This window comes from Argopecten irradians, chromosome 3 (assembly GCF_041381155.1).
Source record: "Argopecten irradians isolate NY chromosome 3, Ai_NY, whole genome shotgun sequence".
Taxonomy (NCBI): Eukaryota; Metazoa; Mollusca; class Bivalvia; order Pectinida; family Pectinidae; genus Argopecten; species Argopecten irradians.
Window position 1 is genome coordinate 4,967,765 of NC_091136.1, and position 18,424 is coordinate 4,986,188.

The following is an 18,424-nucleotide window of genomic DNA, read 5'->3' on the forward strand; positions in this document are numbered from 1 at the left end:
AATATCATTTTTCTTTGTTCCGTAGAGGTAGTGTGTCTTTAAACAGTAAAACGCATAAAAGTAAAATGATCACAGGCTTTTGGCTCTATGAATTAGATATACGTACACCTCTATTACACATACATGTTCATAGAGGTATGCGTATATCTATAGAGCCAAAAGCCTGTGATCTAATTGAAGTATTCTCAGCCACATTGTATAGCAAATTGCAATATGTATTTGTCTAAAATGATTAATTTGCTGAATGCATCTATTTTGTATGTATTAAGATAATATGAACACAGGGACCAGTCACTAATTTCCAACCAACGATATAGATATAATCATGTATTATAATATCTATAATGTGGCGTAGTGGTGGAAGCTGCAGGTATGTTTGGCTAGGCGATAAGTGAAAAAAAAAACCCATGTATTTATCCGATAGCTCTTATTTGTTTATTCCAGAACAATTATATGATGTGCATGATATTACAGATCAAAAGATGGTGTATACAAATGTACTTGTCATTAAATTTGACTAGTTTCATACTGATATTACAATATATAATTAAGTAAACTAGATAAAATAATGTTACATATGTAATAAAATACTTGTGATACAATAAATATAATCTATACCGGTCAAAGGAAAGAAGGATTTTTTCTCTTCCCTTCTTTCCCTTTCCCTTCAAAAAAATAAATATGAGGAAATATACCATTAAAGATGATAAAAACAGAAGTTACATAAAAGTGTAAAAATAAAACACTACTTTTTTTCATATATCAGCAAATGCTATCAGTTTGAGATTTGCTCATATCATATCTATAGATAGTAAAATAAATAAAAAGGTTTTCACTCAGTTATCTCCCTTGGGTTGTGTTAGCTTCCCTAAAGTGAAACATTTTTTTTTACATATAAAATAATGTATACATTATACAAGTAAATGATTATAATTAAAAAATGCAATTACCAATACAAAAAATAGAATATTTGAAATCTGTTTTTATCACCTTTAAATTAAGTCTACTTGGCATCATCTAACTAAATTTATCTGTCAAAATTGAAGATAACTGAAATTACTAATTACTATTTAGTATATGAATGACATGGGACCAAAGAGAATCTAATTTTACCTATACCTGGTACATGTGAAATTTGTATCCCTTCAAAAATTGAAACTTCCATTGTCAAAATCCAAGTTGCTGTCAGTGATCTTGAATAAAAAAATTTTTTTTTCATTTTTTATTTTTTTATTTTACAACAATTGTGAAGAACCCTTGTTGGGCTTGGTAGTAGTCTTAATTCTGATTGGTCCAATAAGAGAAGATTCATATACATCACTTAGGATCAAGGCTAAAGAATACTTCCAGGGCCCATTTTCACATTCCTTAAATTTAAGCAATCCACAGCATTACAGAAGTTAAGAAGGGCTCCTTTACTTAAGACTTTTTTTCCTTTACTTCTTGTATGTTCCCCAATGTAACCTTTTAAGTTAAGGAATTCCTTAAATGTTAGGAAATGTTCATGAAACTGAGCCCAGTTCACTCGGAGACAAAAGTGTTACTAGCTAATTTTTGTTACTAACTAACTTAAAATATAAGTTAATTACATGATATACCATCTGAGTACTATTTCACAAAGCTTCGTAACTTATGAACGTTTGTAAATATTTACGAAAAAGTTACGCAAAAGTTACGAAAATTTGTAAATTACGAAATTTTGTGAAACGGAACCCTGTTTGTAATCCTGATTTCCAATTGCTCCCAAAACAGAACTTTATACATTTTTACATGTACATGAATCATATAGGGTTCAAAAGGAATTAACCTAAATAACAAATCTTAGCACTCTCGGAGAAAAATGCGACAACAAAATTCATAATGTGAAATTTAAAATAACCACCTGTTTGACACTGTTATTTCCTACTGATGCTCCGCTTCAGACAAATACTATAATTTTTTTCTTCATAAAAAACATGAGCAAATGAACTTGTATTTTTCTTCAGTTACAAAAGTTACTTACTTTACACCATTACCAACAATGTTGAACATTGAAAAGTTTGAGCTTCTAATTTTACTTCAAAATAAAAATATTAAAAAGAATTCATAGCGTTCCAAAATTTTTTTGAGGCACTATGTCCTATATGTAATAAAGGACTGATTAAGCATGCACCAAAAGCAAAAGAAATTATTTTATGTTAATTTTTGTGTTCATCAAACATACATGTATATATATATATATATATATATGATAAAACACCAATTATTGTTCAATTTATAGGTATTGTTTATGCTCTGTCAGCGGTGGAGCATCTTTTTAAAAATACCTCGCCATTTGAGATGGGCAAGTTGAAGGCTGTGGCACTGTCACTCATGCAGATCAATTCTACATAACTGGCAAGGTAAGGGCCAAAGTAACATGACTGACGTAGGGTAAAGTAACATCATAGACGGATGGCAGATCACAGCCATTTGAACTGCCGACAACTGATGACTCATGAAATTGACAAATATAAAGACAACTGAATCAGAAGACTCATGAAGATGAAAAGGCTTTTGATCAATACAAACATAAATTTGATTTTGTGAATTCAATAATGTTACATTACATAACTTACATGTATTACATAAAATATTTTGTACAAAATTTCCGTAAAACATCAGTTTCAAAGTATAAGTAGACAATCTACATCATCTGATAAGTATTCAATGAATAAGTACTTATTTCACAAAGTAACACCTTCAAAATAAACTACAGTGTAGTATACATTAGGAAACCAAAAAATTGATGAAAAATACCCAAGTATGTTTTATCAACTTAAATTGTGCCGAAAGATTCATGAAAAGTTTTGATTAAAATATAGAGATTGTAAACCAATAAACTTATTTTTTTTAAAGAAAATGGGTTCATGTAAATAAATTGCTGCAGAATTGTTTAACTACACATAGAATAGAGATTTAACTGTAAATCACATAATATTAAGTAATATTCCGGCGAAAGTGTTGTTTTGTAACACAAAATTAAGTAATAAAAGCAAATAAATAATAATTTAGTAAAAAAGTTAATTTTACAGTAGTTGTTCATGAAAAGTAATGATTTACTGTAAAGTTAACAGCAGATGATTGCAGCTGGGGCCATATGAACACATTGAAGTTAACACTCCCGTGGCCTAGACCTTGGACAACAGGAAAGAAGAAATGATGTAACAGGTTGGCACTCTGGTAGTTTAAGTAGAAATATTATATGATACGACTCTGCAAAATTATATCTACAGCTGTATACATATAAAAAAACCAACAATGCTGTCCATAATTAGATATACATATACATGCTTTTGGTTTTTTTTCTGTTTTATATATACTGTATAAGCAGAAAACACACTCATATGAATATTGAAATATTTCAAAATGCTATCACGCATGGTACATGATGATTTTGATAACAACTATGCTTTATCATCTCCTTATACAATATAATGCAGAATATTTTATCATCTTCAAACATATGCAGTAATGCTGAATGGCCCTTTCCTGCCTGATCACAAATAATATTGATCTCAGGAAAATCATTGAGGGTGATATTTGATGGGGCCATGATTTAGACAGTGGAGAATTTAAAGGTGGGTAAGAGATGTGATGCCATGGGGTTACGCAAACAATTTTACTACATGTCCAGATGTAGCCCTATAGCCTACTTGCTATTAGTGGAAAACTATATATTAAAGTTTATGTTATGGGGCCATGACTAGCTTTTAGAAAAAGTTTTCTACAATGGCAAGGCTATATCTCTTTTATTAACTAAAATTTAGAACATAAACTAAGCTTAAGTCACTAAGCAAAAATGAACCTCATGATGTTACAAATGCGATTAATGATTTAATCACAATACAGATTAATGACATCATAATACAGATTAATGACATCATAATACAGATTAATGACATCACAATACAGATTAATGACATCACAATACAGATTAATGACATCACAATACAGATTAATGACATCACAATACAGATTAATGACATCACAATACAGATTCATGACATCACAATACAGATTAATGACATCATAATACAGATTAATGACATCACAATACAGATTAATGACATCACAATACAGATTCATGACATCATAATACAGATTCATGACATCACAATACAGATTCATGACATCACAATAAACATCAATGACATCATAGCACATCAGTACATATTGATCGATACATGGGATGATGACATCACAATTAAAATACAATGATGACATCACATCAGGCATTAATTTATCTTCGGCAGTTAGAGTTAAATAGTAATTTATCACAGTGTTAAAAGGAAATAGAAGAAGCAGGCATAGCAATTAAATGTGTATCATATAGTAACTATGAATCACTGCTTGGTGAGGAAACATTTAAAAACTCCCTCTCAGCTTCCTCCTCCTTCAGTGAGGAATGTAACACTTTTCGGATCTTATCAACAATAACATCAGACCCGAGTTTTGCCTCAGAACTAACAAGACTGAAGTTCAGAAATCCGTGAGGAAGATCTTCAATCATATGCAGATCTACAGTACGACCTAAACTCCTCAGCTTCCTGGCAAACATCACAGAATCATCAAGAAGTGGGTCAAGGTGGCAGCCCTGAAACATCAAACATCACATTTATTGAAATGTAGGTCAAGATGACGACTCTGAAACATCACAATTATATAATTACTGAAATATAGGTCAAGGTGACAACTCTGAAACATCACAGTTATTGAAATATAGGTCAGAATGACAACTCTGAAACATCACAGTTATTGAAATGAAGGTCAAGATGACAACTCTGAAACGTCACAATTACTGAAATATAGGTCAAGGTGACAACATTGAAACATCACAGTTATTGTAATATAAGTTATGAACAAGATGACATCTAACACCGTAGTTATTTTAAAGTTTTGTATTATTTTCGCACTTGCTAATTTTAAATGTATACTTATTATATAATTGCAGGAACTTTGTACTAGTCAAGCTTAAGTGATTAGAAAAAGGACCAAACCAAAAGCTATTTCACAAATCCCTCCACCAACCCTCATCTCTCATTGCCTTTAATGGTAAACTCTATTTCCCTTCATGTACACTACCTGAATAAACTTACCACAAGATAAAGTGGAGGAAGAGATGCCAGCATCTCATCGGGGGCCACCATTGGGGACATGTATGGGTTTTTCACAATTGGAAGGCTTCGGAACAGCCGCACAGGACTCTCTATGTGGTGCCGAGCCTCGTATACAGGACTGAATCCTTTAGCCTGTCCCAGTCGTTCAGACATACCTATTGTTGGCATGCTGGGACTAACTGGCAATGTCTTTTTAGCTTTTGTAGGTGAACTTGGCAGACTAAGATGCAGTCTTGCAACTTTTTGTTCACTGTTAGCAAGCTTCAGCTGTGCTAGGTGAGACCCATTAGTGTCCTCATCCAATGGTAGATCACCCAGAGCAGACGTCGCTAAAGAACTCCCGCCACTGGTGTCCAAACACACACTGTTGAATTCATCTGGAGAAGATATTTCACTCAGTCCTGCATCAGACTGTACAAGAGCAGCACTCGTCGATGTCTGGTTGCCCCCAGCAATAGCAGAGTCGTTATCACATAAGGTTTGGGTCTGGTTGGGAACAGGGAGACCAAGATCTGAGTCAAGAGATTCAAGGGAGGTTACTCTGTTTAGAATATCGACTGAGGAGCTATCATCCTGGGAGGTATCTTCTTCACAGTCCTCTGTTTGTATGACGACAAATTCTTCTTCGATTTCCTGACTGCTACGTCGCTGGTCCAAGAAATCATTAGGAATACCTGCATAGGCTGAAACATATAGTGAGAAGGTCTGTTAATTCACGGAAGGGTGGTGTGTAGAAGAAAACAAAACAAGAGATCCCAGAGGGATCTTGGCGCCCACCAAAGATTGATCTATGTCTGACAAATGAAAGAGGGATCTTTTCTCAGCTTTTCAAACTTACACTTCTTTTTTCTGCTTTTCAAACTTTAAACTATCAAAATCCAAGATGGTGGTCGCAAAATGCAATAGGCAGAACTAGGGTCCTAGAGGAACCTACATAAGATATTTGAGAACAATCCCTTCAATACTTTCTGAGAAATAGCGGTAACAAACTTTAACTATCAAAATCCAAGATGGCTACCGGTCGGCCATTTTGTTGACCGATCAGTCCCAAAATGCAATATGCACAACTGGGGTCCTAGGGGAACCTACATATGAAATTTGAGAAAGATCCCTTCAGTGCTTTCTGAGAAATAGCGGTAACAAACTTTAACTATCAAAATCCAAGATGGCTACCTGGCGGCCATCTTGTTGACTGATCAGTCCCAAAATGCAATATGCACAACTGGGGTCCTAGGGGAACCTACATATGAAATTTGAGAAAGATCCCTTCAGTACTTTCTGAGAATTAGCAGTAACAAACTTTAACTATCAAAATCCAAGATGGCGGCTGGTCGGCCATCTTGTTGACCGATCAGTCCCAAAATGCAATATGCACAACTAGGGTCCTACGGGAACCTACATATGAAATTTGAGAAAGATCCCTTCAATACTTTATGAGAAATAGCGGTAACAAACTTTAACTATCAAAATCCAAGATGGCTGCCTGGCAGCCATCTTGTTGACAGATCAGTCCCAAAATACAATATGCACAACTAGGGTCCTAGGGGAACCTACATATGAAATTTGAGAAAGATCCCTTCAGTGCTTTCTGAGAATTAGCCGTAACAAACTTTAACTATCAAAATCCAAGATGGCGGCTGGTCGGCCATCTTGTTGACCGATCAGTCCCAAAATGCAATATGCACTACTAGGGTCCTAGGGGAACCTACATATGAAATTTGAGAAAGATCCCTTCAGTACTTTCTGAGAATTAGCCGTAACAAACTTTAACTATCAAAATCCAAGATGGCGGCTGGTCGGCCATCTTGTTGACCGATCAGTCCCAAAATGCAATATGCACAACTAGGGTCCTAGGGGAACCTACATATGAAATTTGAGAAAGTTCCCTTCAGTACTTTCTGAGAAATAGCGGTAACAAAAAACTATCAAAATCCAAGATGGCTGCCTGGCGGCCATCTTGTTGACCGATCAGTCCCAAAATACAATATGCACAACTAGGTTCCTAGGGGAACCTACATATGAAATTTGAGAAAGATCCCTTCAGTACTTTTAGAGAAATAGCGGTAACAAGAATTGTTAACGGACGGACGGACGGACGGAAGGACGGATGGACGACGGACCACGGACGAAAGGCGATTTGAATAGCCCACCATCTGATGATGGTGGGCTAAAAATGTCAACTGCCCCACATGGGATTCAAACTCAAGAAGTCTTAATTTTGGAATGGATGTGAATAGATCTAAAGTCACCAACGCGATAATCTGGGTTTTCTAGATACTCACAGTTTCTTTCCATTCCAAGACCCTTTGCATACTTACATTCAGGCTATCAAAAGTGATTTTCATAAGATATAAGATTTTTTGTGTAATGTAAAATAAAGGTGATACAGTATTTATATAGTAAATATTACTTTTTGATTAATATGAACTGTATGCAACAGAAAGTAAAATACTGTATTTACTAATAAGGATTTACATAACCATGCAAATCTATTATGTGAGTAACATACCGGCCATACAGCGGACTAAAATGCCAACTGGGAGCAGTGGATCCATCAGTGACAGCATGCGAGAAGGTGATGGTGTGTAATGGACCAAGACCGGGGTGTAGGCAGCCACAATCCCATCTGGTACGCGGATCCCAAACGAGGCTGCTCTCATTGCCGTGGAAATCATTAGATTTCCTCCGGCACTGTCACCTGCCAAGCAGATTACCTCCCCTGTCGAACCTGAATTTAATACAAAACTCACTAAAATAGGAAAACATTATGGAAGTGAAAATGAGCAGTTTCTCTCAGGAAATTTTCCTTCACATTTCTATAAACATTTAAGCTAAAGAATAATGATAAAACTGCACTGGGCCAATTGACATGATTGTAAATTAATTATCATAATTGTATTGTTATTAGATATTTAAGTTCACACAGAGGGAATTCACAACTGATAGCAGATGGCTACATGTCCATCTACCACAAAAATAGCCTAGTATGATATACCTGTCACATCTTTTATACAATCTAATATTTGGTTAAAATGACAAAAACTGAACTTAAAAGGTATCTTTAAAGTCAAACTTATTTTTTTATTATTAGTCCAAAATGCCAATTTGTTTTCCATAATTCACCCATGTATCAGCACTTCTAAAGCTCATATTAACGTTGAGACATTTATAGCTTACATTATGTACAAATATCAAAGATCAACAACAATAAACCTGCTAGAGAGTAGATAATGAACATCAAATTTTAATTAGATTGGTACAGATATAACCCTGTGTGACTTTCCTATCTTAGAAATTTATCATGTTTAATAATTCTGTTGATATGAAAATCTTTACCAAGACTCCGACAATTTTTGACTGCCCAAGCATATGCATAAAAGCACTCCTCTAAGGCCCTGGGGAAGGGATGCTCCGGTGATAGCGAGTAATCTATTGACAAGATCGGTACATTCAAGTCCTTCGCCCATTGCCTCAAATACACCTGGAAATAATACAACAAAACAGTTAGGAATTAAAAATTTCAGGAAACAAAACATTGTGTCAATTACAATGTTTACCGGGTATTATTATGAAGTCTCTTTTTTATTGAAAATGATTTGAACATTCAGTGGACCCTCGATAATCTGGACACCTTCGCATTCATTCCCAGCTTAAATTGCCTGGATTACAAATTTTCTGGATTACTGAATTCAGTGTTCTAAATCAATTAATTTGTCCTTTACAAGCTACCATACAATAATTATTTTTTTGGTTTATTTACAACATGAAAAGATTGGAGATACATTTAATTTTACTATGAGATATTAAGCCATGAAATAAATTTTTGTCAGATAGTGCTATGCTTATTCAGTCATTACTCTGCTAATCACTCAAGGGGTAAATATTGCCATCTTGAGAGCTACGACTATACAGAAGTAGTCTGAAAACACTCTATACCTCGTGTGACTTGGAGGACTGAGCTACAAAGCCTCCTCCATGGCAATGAACCAGAAGGCATGGAGACAGCGGTAGTGGTACAGTCTTTTTAGGTAGTGGCTTAGTGGACTTTCGTGGCTGAAGAAGAAAATTAATTTTTTTGTTAATTAACGATTGACAACATGATAAGACTGATAAAAGTAAATGCATGAACCAATTATCAAACTGAGGTCTCAATTTGACTTCTTATCAAATTTGACATATTACAATTGCAATCACATACAATTCTTATGCGTTCATGCAATACCAAAGAAATAAATTAATGATGTTTACATTACAACAAGAAGACAAGTTTGAATTACATAATTGAAATTTTATGATTTATCTTTATGAGCACATGATTGATCTATTATCATACTTCTCATTTATAATTAACAGATTATTTAATTTTTGCAACCACATCCATGTCCCAAGAAATCGCAAAAATCATCATCTCTCGAAAATTCCCAGCTATACAACATTATATAATTATCCTCAGAAGTTAACACGTCTCGCTACTGACCTGTCCAATTCTGTATTCGCAGGATAGAAGGCGCACATTCACTGGACCGTGACCTGTATGGGCACACGGAGGGGTAATTGTTATGGTTTCTTTACCCTCCACTGCCTCCATCTCAAAGGATTCTGGTGGTAGACTCAATACTTGATTCACTTGCACTGATGGACATACAAATGTTGGTAGTTGCTGTGAACAAAAAAAAAATCTATTATAAATATTTTGTCTTGCTTTAAAACCACATTATCATTTATTTATACCTATTTAGATTCTCTTCAGCTCAACTCCATTTGTGCCCTTCTAAGAAGAGAATTCTTCTCAGAAGATCTTCCACCTCATAGATGGAAGTGCTTCCAGAAGCCGAAGAGTTACAAATCGAGTGTGCTAATTAGGTTCTGATTATCATTGTGATGAGCAAGTCATAATAAAATAAAGAAACTTAATGTTTGATTTCAGAGACATACTGTATTCAAGCAAATAAACACCCTTGTTAATATAAGCACTCCCATTTTAAAGCTTCAATTTCACTTACTTCAATAACTAAACTCATACCAAAAATATGAAAAATATGGATTCCTTTGGAAATTGAAGGCCTCAAAAAGGGGAAGGGGTGCTTATAGGGACATATGCGCTTATTGGGTCAAATATGGTACTTTGTGTAATAATTTTGTGAAAGGATCTTATAAAACCATCCTTCCTTTTTACCAATCTTTTAAATATTTTAGAGTGTATTGGGCACTTATTGGGTTGAATAAGCTTAAGGTGTAACTGCTAAAATCTTGCAGTTATAGCTACATGACACAAGCTCACCTGTAAAACACCTGACTCTGTGATGGACCAGAAAGCCTTGCAAAACCTGACATCTGCCATCCTTGTTACTGCACAGATCTTTTAGGATAGAAACCAGATGTAAAACTATTACAACTTATGATTCTTCAAAAATAAAAACTTAAAACATGCATAAGTTTGATTTTTTTGCTGAATATATATATATTAGACATATTGGAAGAACAGAAAACAGACAGCTTAAGCTTAAGCTTGACTTAATAATCAGTGATCAATGGTAACATTGCTATACCTGTTTTGCGCGGAGTTCAGGATTCAGTAGGTACTTCCCGCTACTAAGCACAGTGTTAGCAAACTGCATGATCTGTGATTTATTGTCCAGGTAGTTTTCACTGAAGGAAGCCATAGTCAGTCCAACTGTGCTTAGCGGCTTCTGCATGGAACTGCAAAACTAAGATATACTCGACAAGTAATATATATTTTAAACTTACAATAGATGACAAGCAGTTACCATATAATACCAATTTAAAACTCAAATACAAGATCTAACTACTCCCCGTTCCTGAGATGTTCTGATTCTAGGCCAGAGGTCATGCTGAGGTGACCCCAAATGGGGTGTTGTTAAATCTTGTATTGGAGCGTAACATAGAGCATCATAGTGGAGCGAAATTACAAGTCTAATTTTATTGAGATTGTAATTATATAATACAGATCTAAAGAGATAAGAAATATGGTCTTTTTCAGTTACATGTATATCTCTGGTAACTCTAGATAAAAAAAACGCCTTAGCAAAAGTTGCTAAAACCTTTCTTTTATCTTTAGCAAAAAAGAAATATTTTTAGCAGAACACACCTAGTGCCCAACAAAGTCAATTATTTGTCTTTTCAAAATTACGATATCTACTACAATAGCGCATAGGGCAAAATTTGCAATGCTTTAAATTGCTAAAAGTAAACTAAGAAAATAGTAAAAGAACATGATATTTTCATTATCTTCCACATATCCCTCCCTATATTCCTCAAGGCCATAATAAATAACCAGGCCATTATTTTTTTCAGTGTAACACTTGGAATGACAAATGTTTTGGAACTTAAATTCCATCTTGAATCATATGGATTTGATAGCTCAGGTATTTAGAATGAAAAAAAAAATGAAACTACAAATTTATTCTCTTTCTTCAGCCAAAAAAAATGGCTAAGCAAACAAGAGGCCCAGAGGGCCTGTATCGCTCACCTGGTTTGTAATGCCAAGTCATGTTCTGAATACAGGTTCATTGTTTCTTTTCTGAAGGAATTTGAATATTTACCTCCGATTTCCCATATTGGGCCACACCTCTCCTGCCCCTGGGGGGGTAAGAGCCAAAATTTATACAAGTTCTGTTTCCCTTCCAAAAAGGATGTTTGTGGCCAAATTTGGTTACAATCCATGCAGAACTCTAGGACAAGTAGCGATTTATAGGATTTACCTCTATTTCCCCTATTGGGCCCCGCCCCTCCTGCCCCCGGGGGGGGTCAGAGCCAAAATTTATACAAGTTCTGTTCCCCTTCCCCCAAGGATGTTTGTGGCCAAATTTGGTTACAATCCATGCAGAACTCTAGGACAAGTAGCGATTTATAGGATTTACCTCTATTTCCCCTATTGGGCCCCGCCCCTCCTGCCCCCGGGGGGGTCAGAGCCAAAATTTATACAAGTTCTGTTCCCCCTCCCCCAAGGATGTTTGTGGCCAAATTTGGTTACAATCCATGCAGAACTCTATGACTAGTAGCGATTTAAAGGATTTACCTCTATTTCCCCTATTGGGCCCCGCCCCTCCTGCCCCAGGGGGGTCAGAGCCAAAATTTATACAAGTTCTGTTCCCCCTCCCCCAAGGATGTTTGTGGCCAAATTTGGTTACAATCCATGCAGAACTCTATGACTAGTAGCCATTTAAAGGAATTGTTGACGGACGACGACGGACGGACGACGGACGGACGGACGACGGACGACGGACGACGGACGACGGACGCCGCGCCATGACATAAGCTCACCGGCCCTTTGGGCCAGGTGAGCTAAAAATGCTAAAACGATTATTTTTATTTTAGCAATTAGTGTCTTCTATTAGCAAAATGCCCAAAATGCTATCCATAGAGTGAGCACAGTATATTATATATAATATGTGCATGATGACTGGTTAAAGGGACAATTCATTCTACGAGAACATTAAAATTTGTATATATATCGGAAAACCCCCAGTTCTAATGCAAATTAGATCAGTCGGTTTTACTGTGATATGTCAGAAAATCCCATGGTGGTGAAATGCGTGTGAAATATTCAAACTCACTCGCTGTCCGCCATTACACATTGTGGTCGAATATCTTGTATGCCGAACCCAGTCCCTTGCTCGTAGAGTAATGCTACTTTTGTCTAGAACAGCTCAAATCGCTCTGACAGAAGTGTGTTTACCTTATTAGGTGAATTGTCTTGCCTAAAAAATCATTATATCACCTCCACAGTGGTTATGTAGTTCATTTGTTTAACGTGCGTGACTTTGGCTCAGATATTGGTACAGCGTACATATTGTACCTGCTTAATCGTATTGATCAACGATTTGTAATTACAACGGTATCAATTAAAATACTAAACAACGACGTGGAATTTGTCAATATCTTATGTTATATGTTTCATAAGAAATGTAGAACAATACATTTATGCCATGCTTCTTGGTTATGTAAAAGAATTAGCGTGAGTGAATTGTCCCTTTAAGGTATGTATTGCTATACCACCAGGTTGCAAGTTTCTTAAGAGTTGCCAACAAGAGGCCCAGAGGGCCTGTATCGCTCACCTGGTTTGTAATGCCAAGTAATGTTCTGAATACAGGTTCATTGTTTCTTTTCTGAAGGAATTTTAATATTAACCTCTAAATCCCCTATTGGGCCCCACCCCTCCTTCCCCAGGGGGTCAGAGCCAAAATTTATACAAGTTCTGTTCCCCTTCCCCCAAGGATGTTAATGGCCAAATTTGGTCACAATCCAAGCAAAACTCTAGGACAAGTAGCGATTTATAGGATTTACCTTTATTTCCCCTATTGGGCCCCACTTGTTCTGCCCCCGGGGGGCCAGAGCCAAAATTTATACAAGTTCTGTTTCCCTTCCAAAAAGGATTATTTATGGCCAAATTTGGTTACATTCCATGCAGAACTCTATGACTAGTAGCGATTTAAAGGATTTACCTTTATTTCCCCTATTGGGCGCCCCCCCTCTCCTGCCCCCGGAGGGTCAGAGCCAAAATTTATACAAGTTCTGTTCTCCTACCCCCAAGGATGTTTATGGCCAAATTTGGTTACAATCCATGCAGAACTCTAGGACAAGTACCGATTTTTAGGATTTACTTATAATTCCCCTATTGGGCCCCGCCCTTCTGCCCCCCGGGACCAGAGCCAAAATTTATACAAACTCAGTTCATATTCTCCCAAGGATATTTCCGGCCAAATTTGGTTACATTCCATGCAGAACTCTGACTAGTAGCGATTTAAAGGATTTACCTCTATTTCCCCTATTGGGCCCCGCCCCTCTTGCCCTTGGGGGATCAGAGCCAAAATTTATACAAGTTCTGTTCCCTTTCCCCCAAGGATGTTTGTGGCTAATTTTGGTTACAATCCATGCAGAACTCTAGGACAAGTAGGGTTTTAAAGGATTTACCTCTATTTCCCCTATTGGACCCTGCCCCTCCTACCCCCGGGGGGTCAGAGCCAAAATTCATACAAGTTCTGTTCCCCCTCCCCCAAGGATGTTTGTGGCCAAATTTGGTTACAATCCATGCAGAACTCTAGGACAAGTAGCGATTTATAGGATTTCCTTTATTTCCCCTATTGGGCCCCACCCCTCCTGCCCCCGGGGGGTCAGAGCCAAAATTTATACAAGTTCTTTTACCCCTCCCCCAAGGATGCTTGTGGCCAAATTTGGTTACAATCCATGCAAAACTCTATGACTAGTAGCGATTTAAAGGAAATGTTGACGGACAGACGGACGGACGGACGACGGACGGACGACGGACGCCGCGCCATGACATAAGCTCACCGGCCCTTCGGGCCAGGTGAGCTAAAAATTACAATATAGGCATAAACTTTGCAATTTTATAAAATGCTTTGATAAAAAGAACAATAGTCAAACCCAATGAACCACATAATCATAGCTAGCTAGGGGGGTGTTTATCTACTTCCTTTCTTCACAATACACAGATCAGCTATATATAGGCAATTCATGTTGTTATTGGAACCACTAGAATGAAGGTCAAGGTCAATGATTTTAAGAAGCTGAAATATATACTCTGTTGATAGAATGTTATAAAGACCTAAGAATAATGTTATATAAGGTGTCTCTTTTATTTATTGGAGAGAAGACATTGAAGAAAGATTTTAACCTATCTAACCTTGGAATAAAGTTTAGATTATCTATTTGAACAAATGTGTCAACGCAACTGATCTATGAAACTGTAAAAGCTCGGAGAGGAGAGAAATGTAGTGGCCAGACCTGGATTTGAACCTTGGACCTCCAAATCCTCCCAGTTTGCTACGTATACCTGGTCACCAATGATCAACCTAGCCCAATTCCACTTAACTATGTACAGTTGGTAGTAGACTAAAGGTTTACACATTGTGCACACGGTGTGAACTACGAGTGGACACGGAGTGCACGAGGTTTAGACTACAGGTAGACACGGAGTGCACGAGGTTTAGACTACAGGTAGACACGGAGTGCACGAGGTTTAGACTACAGGTAGACACGGAGTGCACAAGATTTAGACTACAGGTAGACACGGAGTGCACTACGTGTGAACACGGTGTCCACTACAGGCGGACATTGTGTCCAGGTAAAATGTCCACTACATCCAGACCACAGACAGACTAGATCCTGTGCCACAGAGATATGAGCAAATATGTTTTTATTCTGCAGTCTATATGGACTTTGACAGATAGAAATATTTATTGCGATCAGAAACATAATATTTATTGCAACATAAAAGTTGCCGTTAATTACTGGAAATCGTTCGTACTGTAATATTTATTTGAATAGATAAATAGAAAGTAAAACGTATCAATATATATTGTCATATATTTTAATTTATAAATAAGGACGTTTATTAGAAGTTATAAAAGCAAATTAACTGCGTTGCAAATTAACTGCGTACGGTAAACCACGTTCTGGTTATGTCTCATCAATGGATAGTTCAAGTCCGCCTTTTCCCAGTAAAAACTATTTTTCTTAGCTAGTGATATGTAGTTTAAAAATGAAATTCTTTTTCGAACGCATAAAGTGATGAACCTTGCGTGGAGTAAGATTTTCAGTCTAAGCATATCGTCGCCAAAGAGATATTTTGATCGGCAAAATATTTTGATTAAAAAGAATATATTGATGGGCATAATAAAAGCAAGGACATATAAACATAAACAAGTTAAATTCTTCATCAATTTTAACTATGTATGTATGGAATATAGTTTTCTAAACGGCAAGAAGCGCGAAATAGTTTTAATCCTGTCAAATGTATAATACGTATACATTTGCTTCAAGGAACCTAGCGCGTTGCAAAGCATTGGAAAAATGAGAAATCGTTCATAGACGTTAAAATCGGCATTAGAAATTACATTTTATTGTGTCAACAGATTGAGGAACCTGTAAGCACTGGCTTAAGAAAGCTAAAATTTAGTATCGGGCATGTGGCTGCTCGTGGGCATCAACACTGTTCAAAGGACCGTCGCCAAAGTGTAGGTCACATGCCTAATAACAAATCAAACAGACAAGAGTCAAAATAAATCCAACTTCTACCCATTTAAACTGTAGATTCATAGTTGTTGATTATATCAAGGACCTATATCCTTGATTAGATTCTGAATTTGTCACATTATTCTAATTCTAGAAACTTTGATAACAATGTGTGATCCATACATGTAGTATATTGTACACTTAAAATTTGCCTGCTCGAAAGGTAGACCCCCTAGGCTAGGACTGAAGTTGCCATGGTCACTTGGACTTAATACTGTTCCATCAACCACACGGATATGATAATCTAAATTACCTAACATTGGTCAGAGTGGGGCCTGGGGCCTTCTTTGGGCACCCTTCTATGTTCAGTCAAGTGTATCACAGACTAACAACACCTGTATACATGTAGTACCTTATCCCAACCCCAGGAGATCCATTTATAGCATGCTGTACTTAGGTGGCAGCCTCTCTACATACATACATTGTACTCATCACACAAATACGTACAGTTATACAACAACAATGCTAGTCAATAGGGATATGTGTTTTTAAACTGGTAGTGCATTTAAATTTATTTGATAATGAAGCTTTATATATTGAAATTAAAAATAATCTTAATACCAAGTGTATAATTAACTAAAACATTTATTTCAAGATTATTGGAATATCATACTTCATCCAATATCTTTTCATTAATTTATTTTTTTACACTGGCTTTTTACATATATCAGAAACCTGATTATCATGACTATGTATATAAAATACCATATAACAATGTTGAATAAGTACCTTATCTAAATTAATTTTGATTATAATATATACATGTATTATTGGTAAATTCAAGGTTGTGACAGACATGCTTGATTTACGCATTGTACAGCTCCCGTCAGCTCCACTTCACGGCTGCCTGTCATTACAATAATTGAGGTGTATTCAGCATCACTTACTAGATGTTTTGCCAGCTATACTAGTTTTTACCTCATACCAATCCCCCCCCCCCCGGAAACGGGGTGTACATGTTTACCCAGGCTCTACAACAAGCTTGTACATGTATCTAATAAGAATGGTACTTATGTGTTTCAAACTCATGAACCTATATGATTTTTTAAACGGTAAAGTATATTTGTTTAGTAAGTTGTCGTAACAAACTTCCATAGAAACAATTCTAAAATCACATACATGTATTATATAAAGATAATATAATCTTTTATTGCCCCCATTCTCATAGAGCCGTGCAAACACAGAAGGCAACGATTCTGCCCTCTGGCCATCTATCGATGGTCACCTTGAGGCACCTGTATAGCTGGATACTGTGGCTTACCTGTATGCTTGACAAGTTATAATTATTGGACCATGACGCAATATACGGCCAAGATAACTAGCGGGGTTGGGATCATAAACATATTGTGTGTACCGGTAAATAAGAATCAAAACAAGCTGAATTGGGTACTTGTAGGTAGACTAGCCACCAATTAGTGGAGGACGTCATATAGTTTGAAGTGGATTTAATTCTGCATGATCAAAGAATATGTAATTAAGCTATTTTTACGTACAATACTTTTATAACTTAAAATAGCAAGAAAAATATCATAAAAGTGTATATATTTTAATGAAAGACGATCTACAAGAGTATCGCTAGAAAACTGATTGATAGGCACCAAATCTTTTTATTTAAAAGCTATGTATTACCCGGTATATGATTGTATTACTGATAGCTTATTATAAAGAAAAAGTGTCTCAAAAGCACATTAGGACTGGTTTTTGCTGCAATTCAAAGTTGTTTTTTGACTTGTGAAAATGCTTGTATTTACTATTTCATGTAAATGATGTATATATATATATTTAATGCAATTTACCCATAAAACATTGACTTTTGAAAACGTAATATAGACACTTTAAGATATGAAACGGAAATTACTGATATAAAATTAAATAGACATATACTTAATGAATATAAATTAATCTTTATTACTTTTTCAGTGAAAAGGTTTTATTCATGCATACTAAAAAAAATCTATTATAGCATGTCAAACTTGTTTGTTTAATTAACTGATTAACCTATTCAAATTACAATCTGATTAAAACACAGATCCTTATAACCACTCCGTTCAATAGAGGATCTGACAATATTCCATAAGGGGTCACGTCCAGACATTTATACCACGTGTACTTCAGAGCAAATACAGTTTCTACACCTTACAACATCAATTGAAAATGTCTTTTCGCCCCACTATACATATACGATTAGCTTTGTTAGGCACTTCGGGCGAGATGATTACGTACACGAAAAT

The 18,424-nt window shown here is 36.1% G+C and overlaps 1 protein-coding gene across 1 annotated transcript in view; it reads right to left on the minus strand.

The window, feature by feature from the left end:
* Positions 1–410: 410 nt before the first annotated feature.
* LOC138317350 (hormone-sensitive lipase-like) overlaps positions 411–18,424 on the minus strand; it is a 44,134-nt gene continuing 26,120 nt past the window's right edge. Inside the window, exons 2-9 of the mRNA XM_069258952.1 lie at positions 10,688–10,846; positions 10,420–10,497; positions 9,616–9,798; positions 9,075–9,191; positions 8,475–8,619; positions 7,648–7,866; positions 5,118–5,821; positions 411–4,615 (exon numbers count right to left, since the gene is read on the minus strand). Coding sequence (XP_069115053.1) covers positions 4,358–4,615; positions 5,118–5,821; positions 7,648–7,866; positions 8,475–8,619; positions 9,075–9,191; positions 9,616–9,798; positions 10,420–10,497; positions 10,688–10,846 — 1,863 coding nt within the window. The 3' untranslated portion in view covers positions 411–4,357. The remainder of the gene's footprint in view (positions 4,616–5,117; positions 5,822–7,647; positions 7,867–8,474; positions 8,620–9,074; positions 9,192–9,615; positions 9,799–10,419; positions 10,498–10,687; positions 10,847–18,424) is intronic.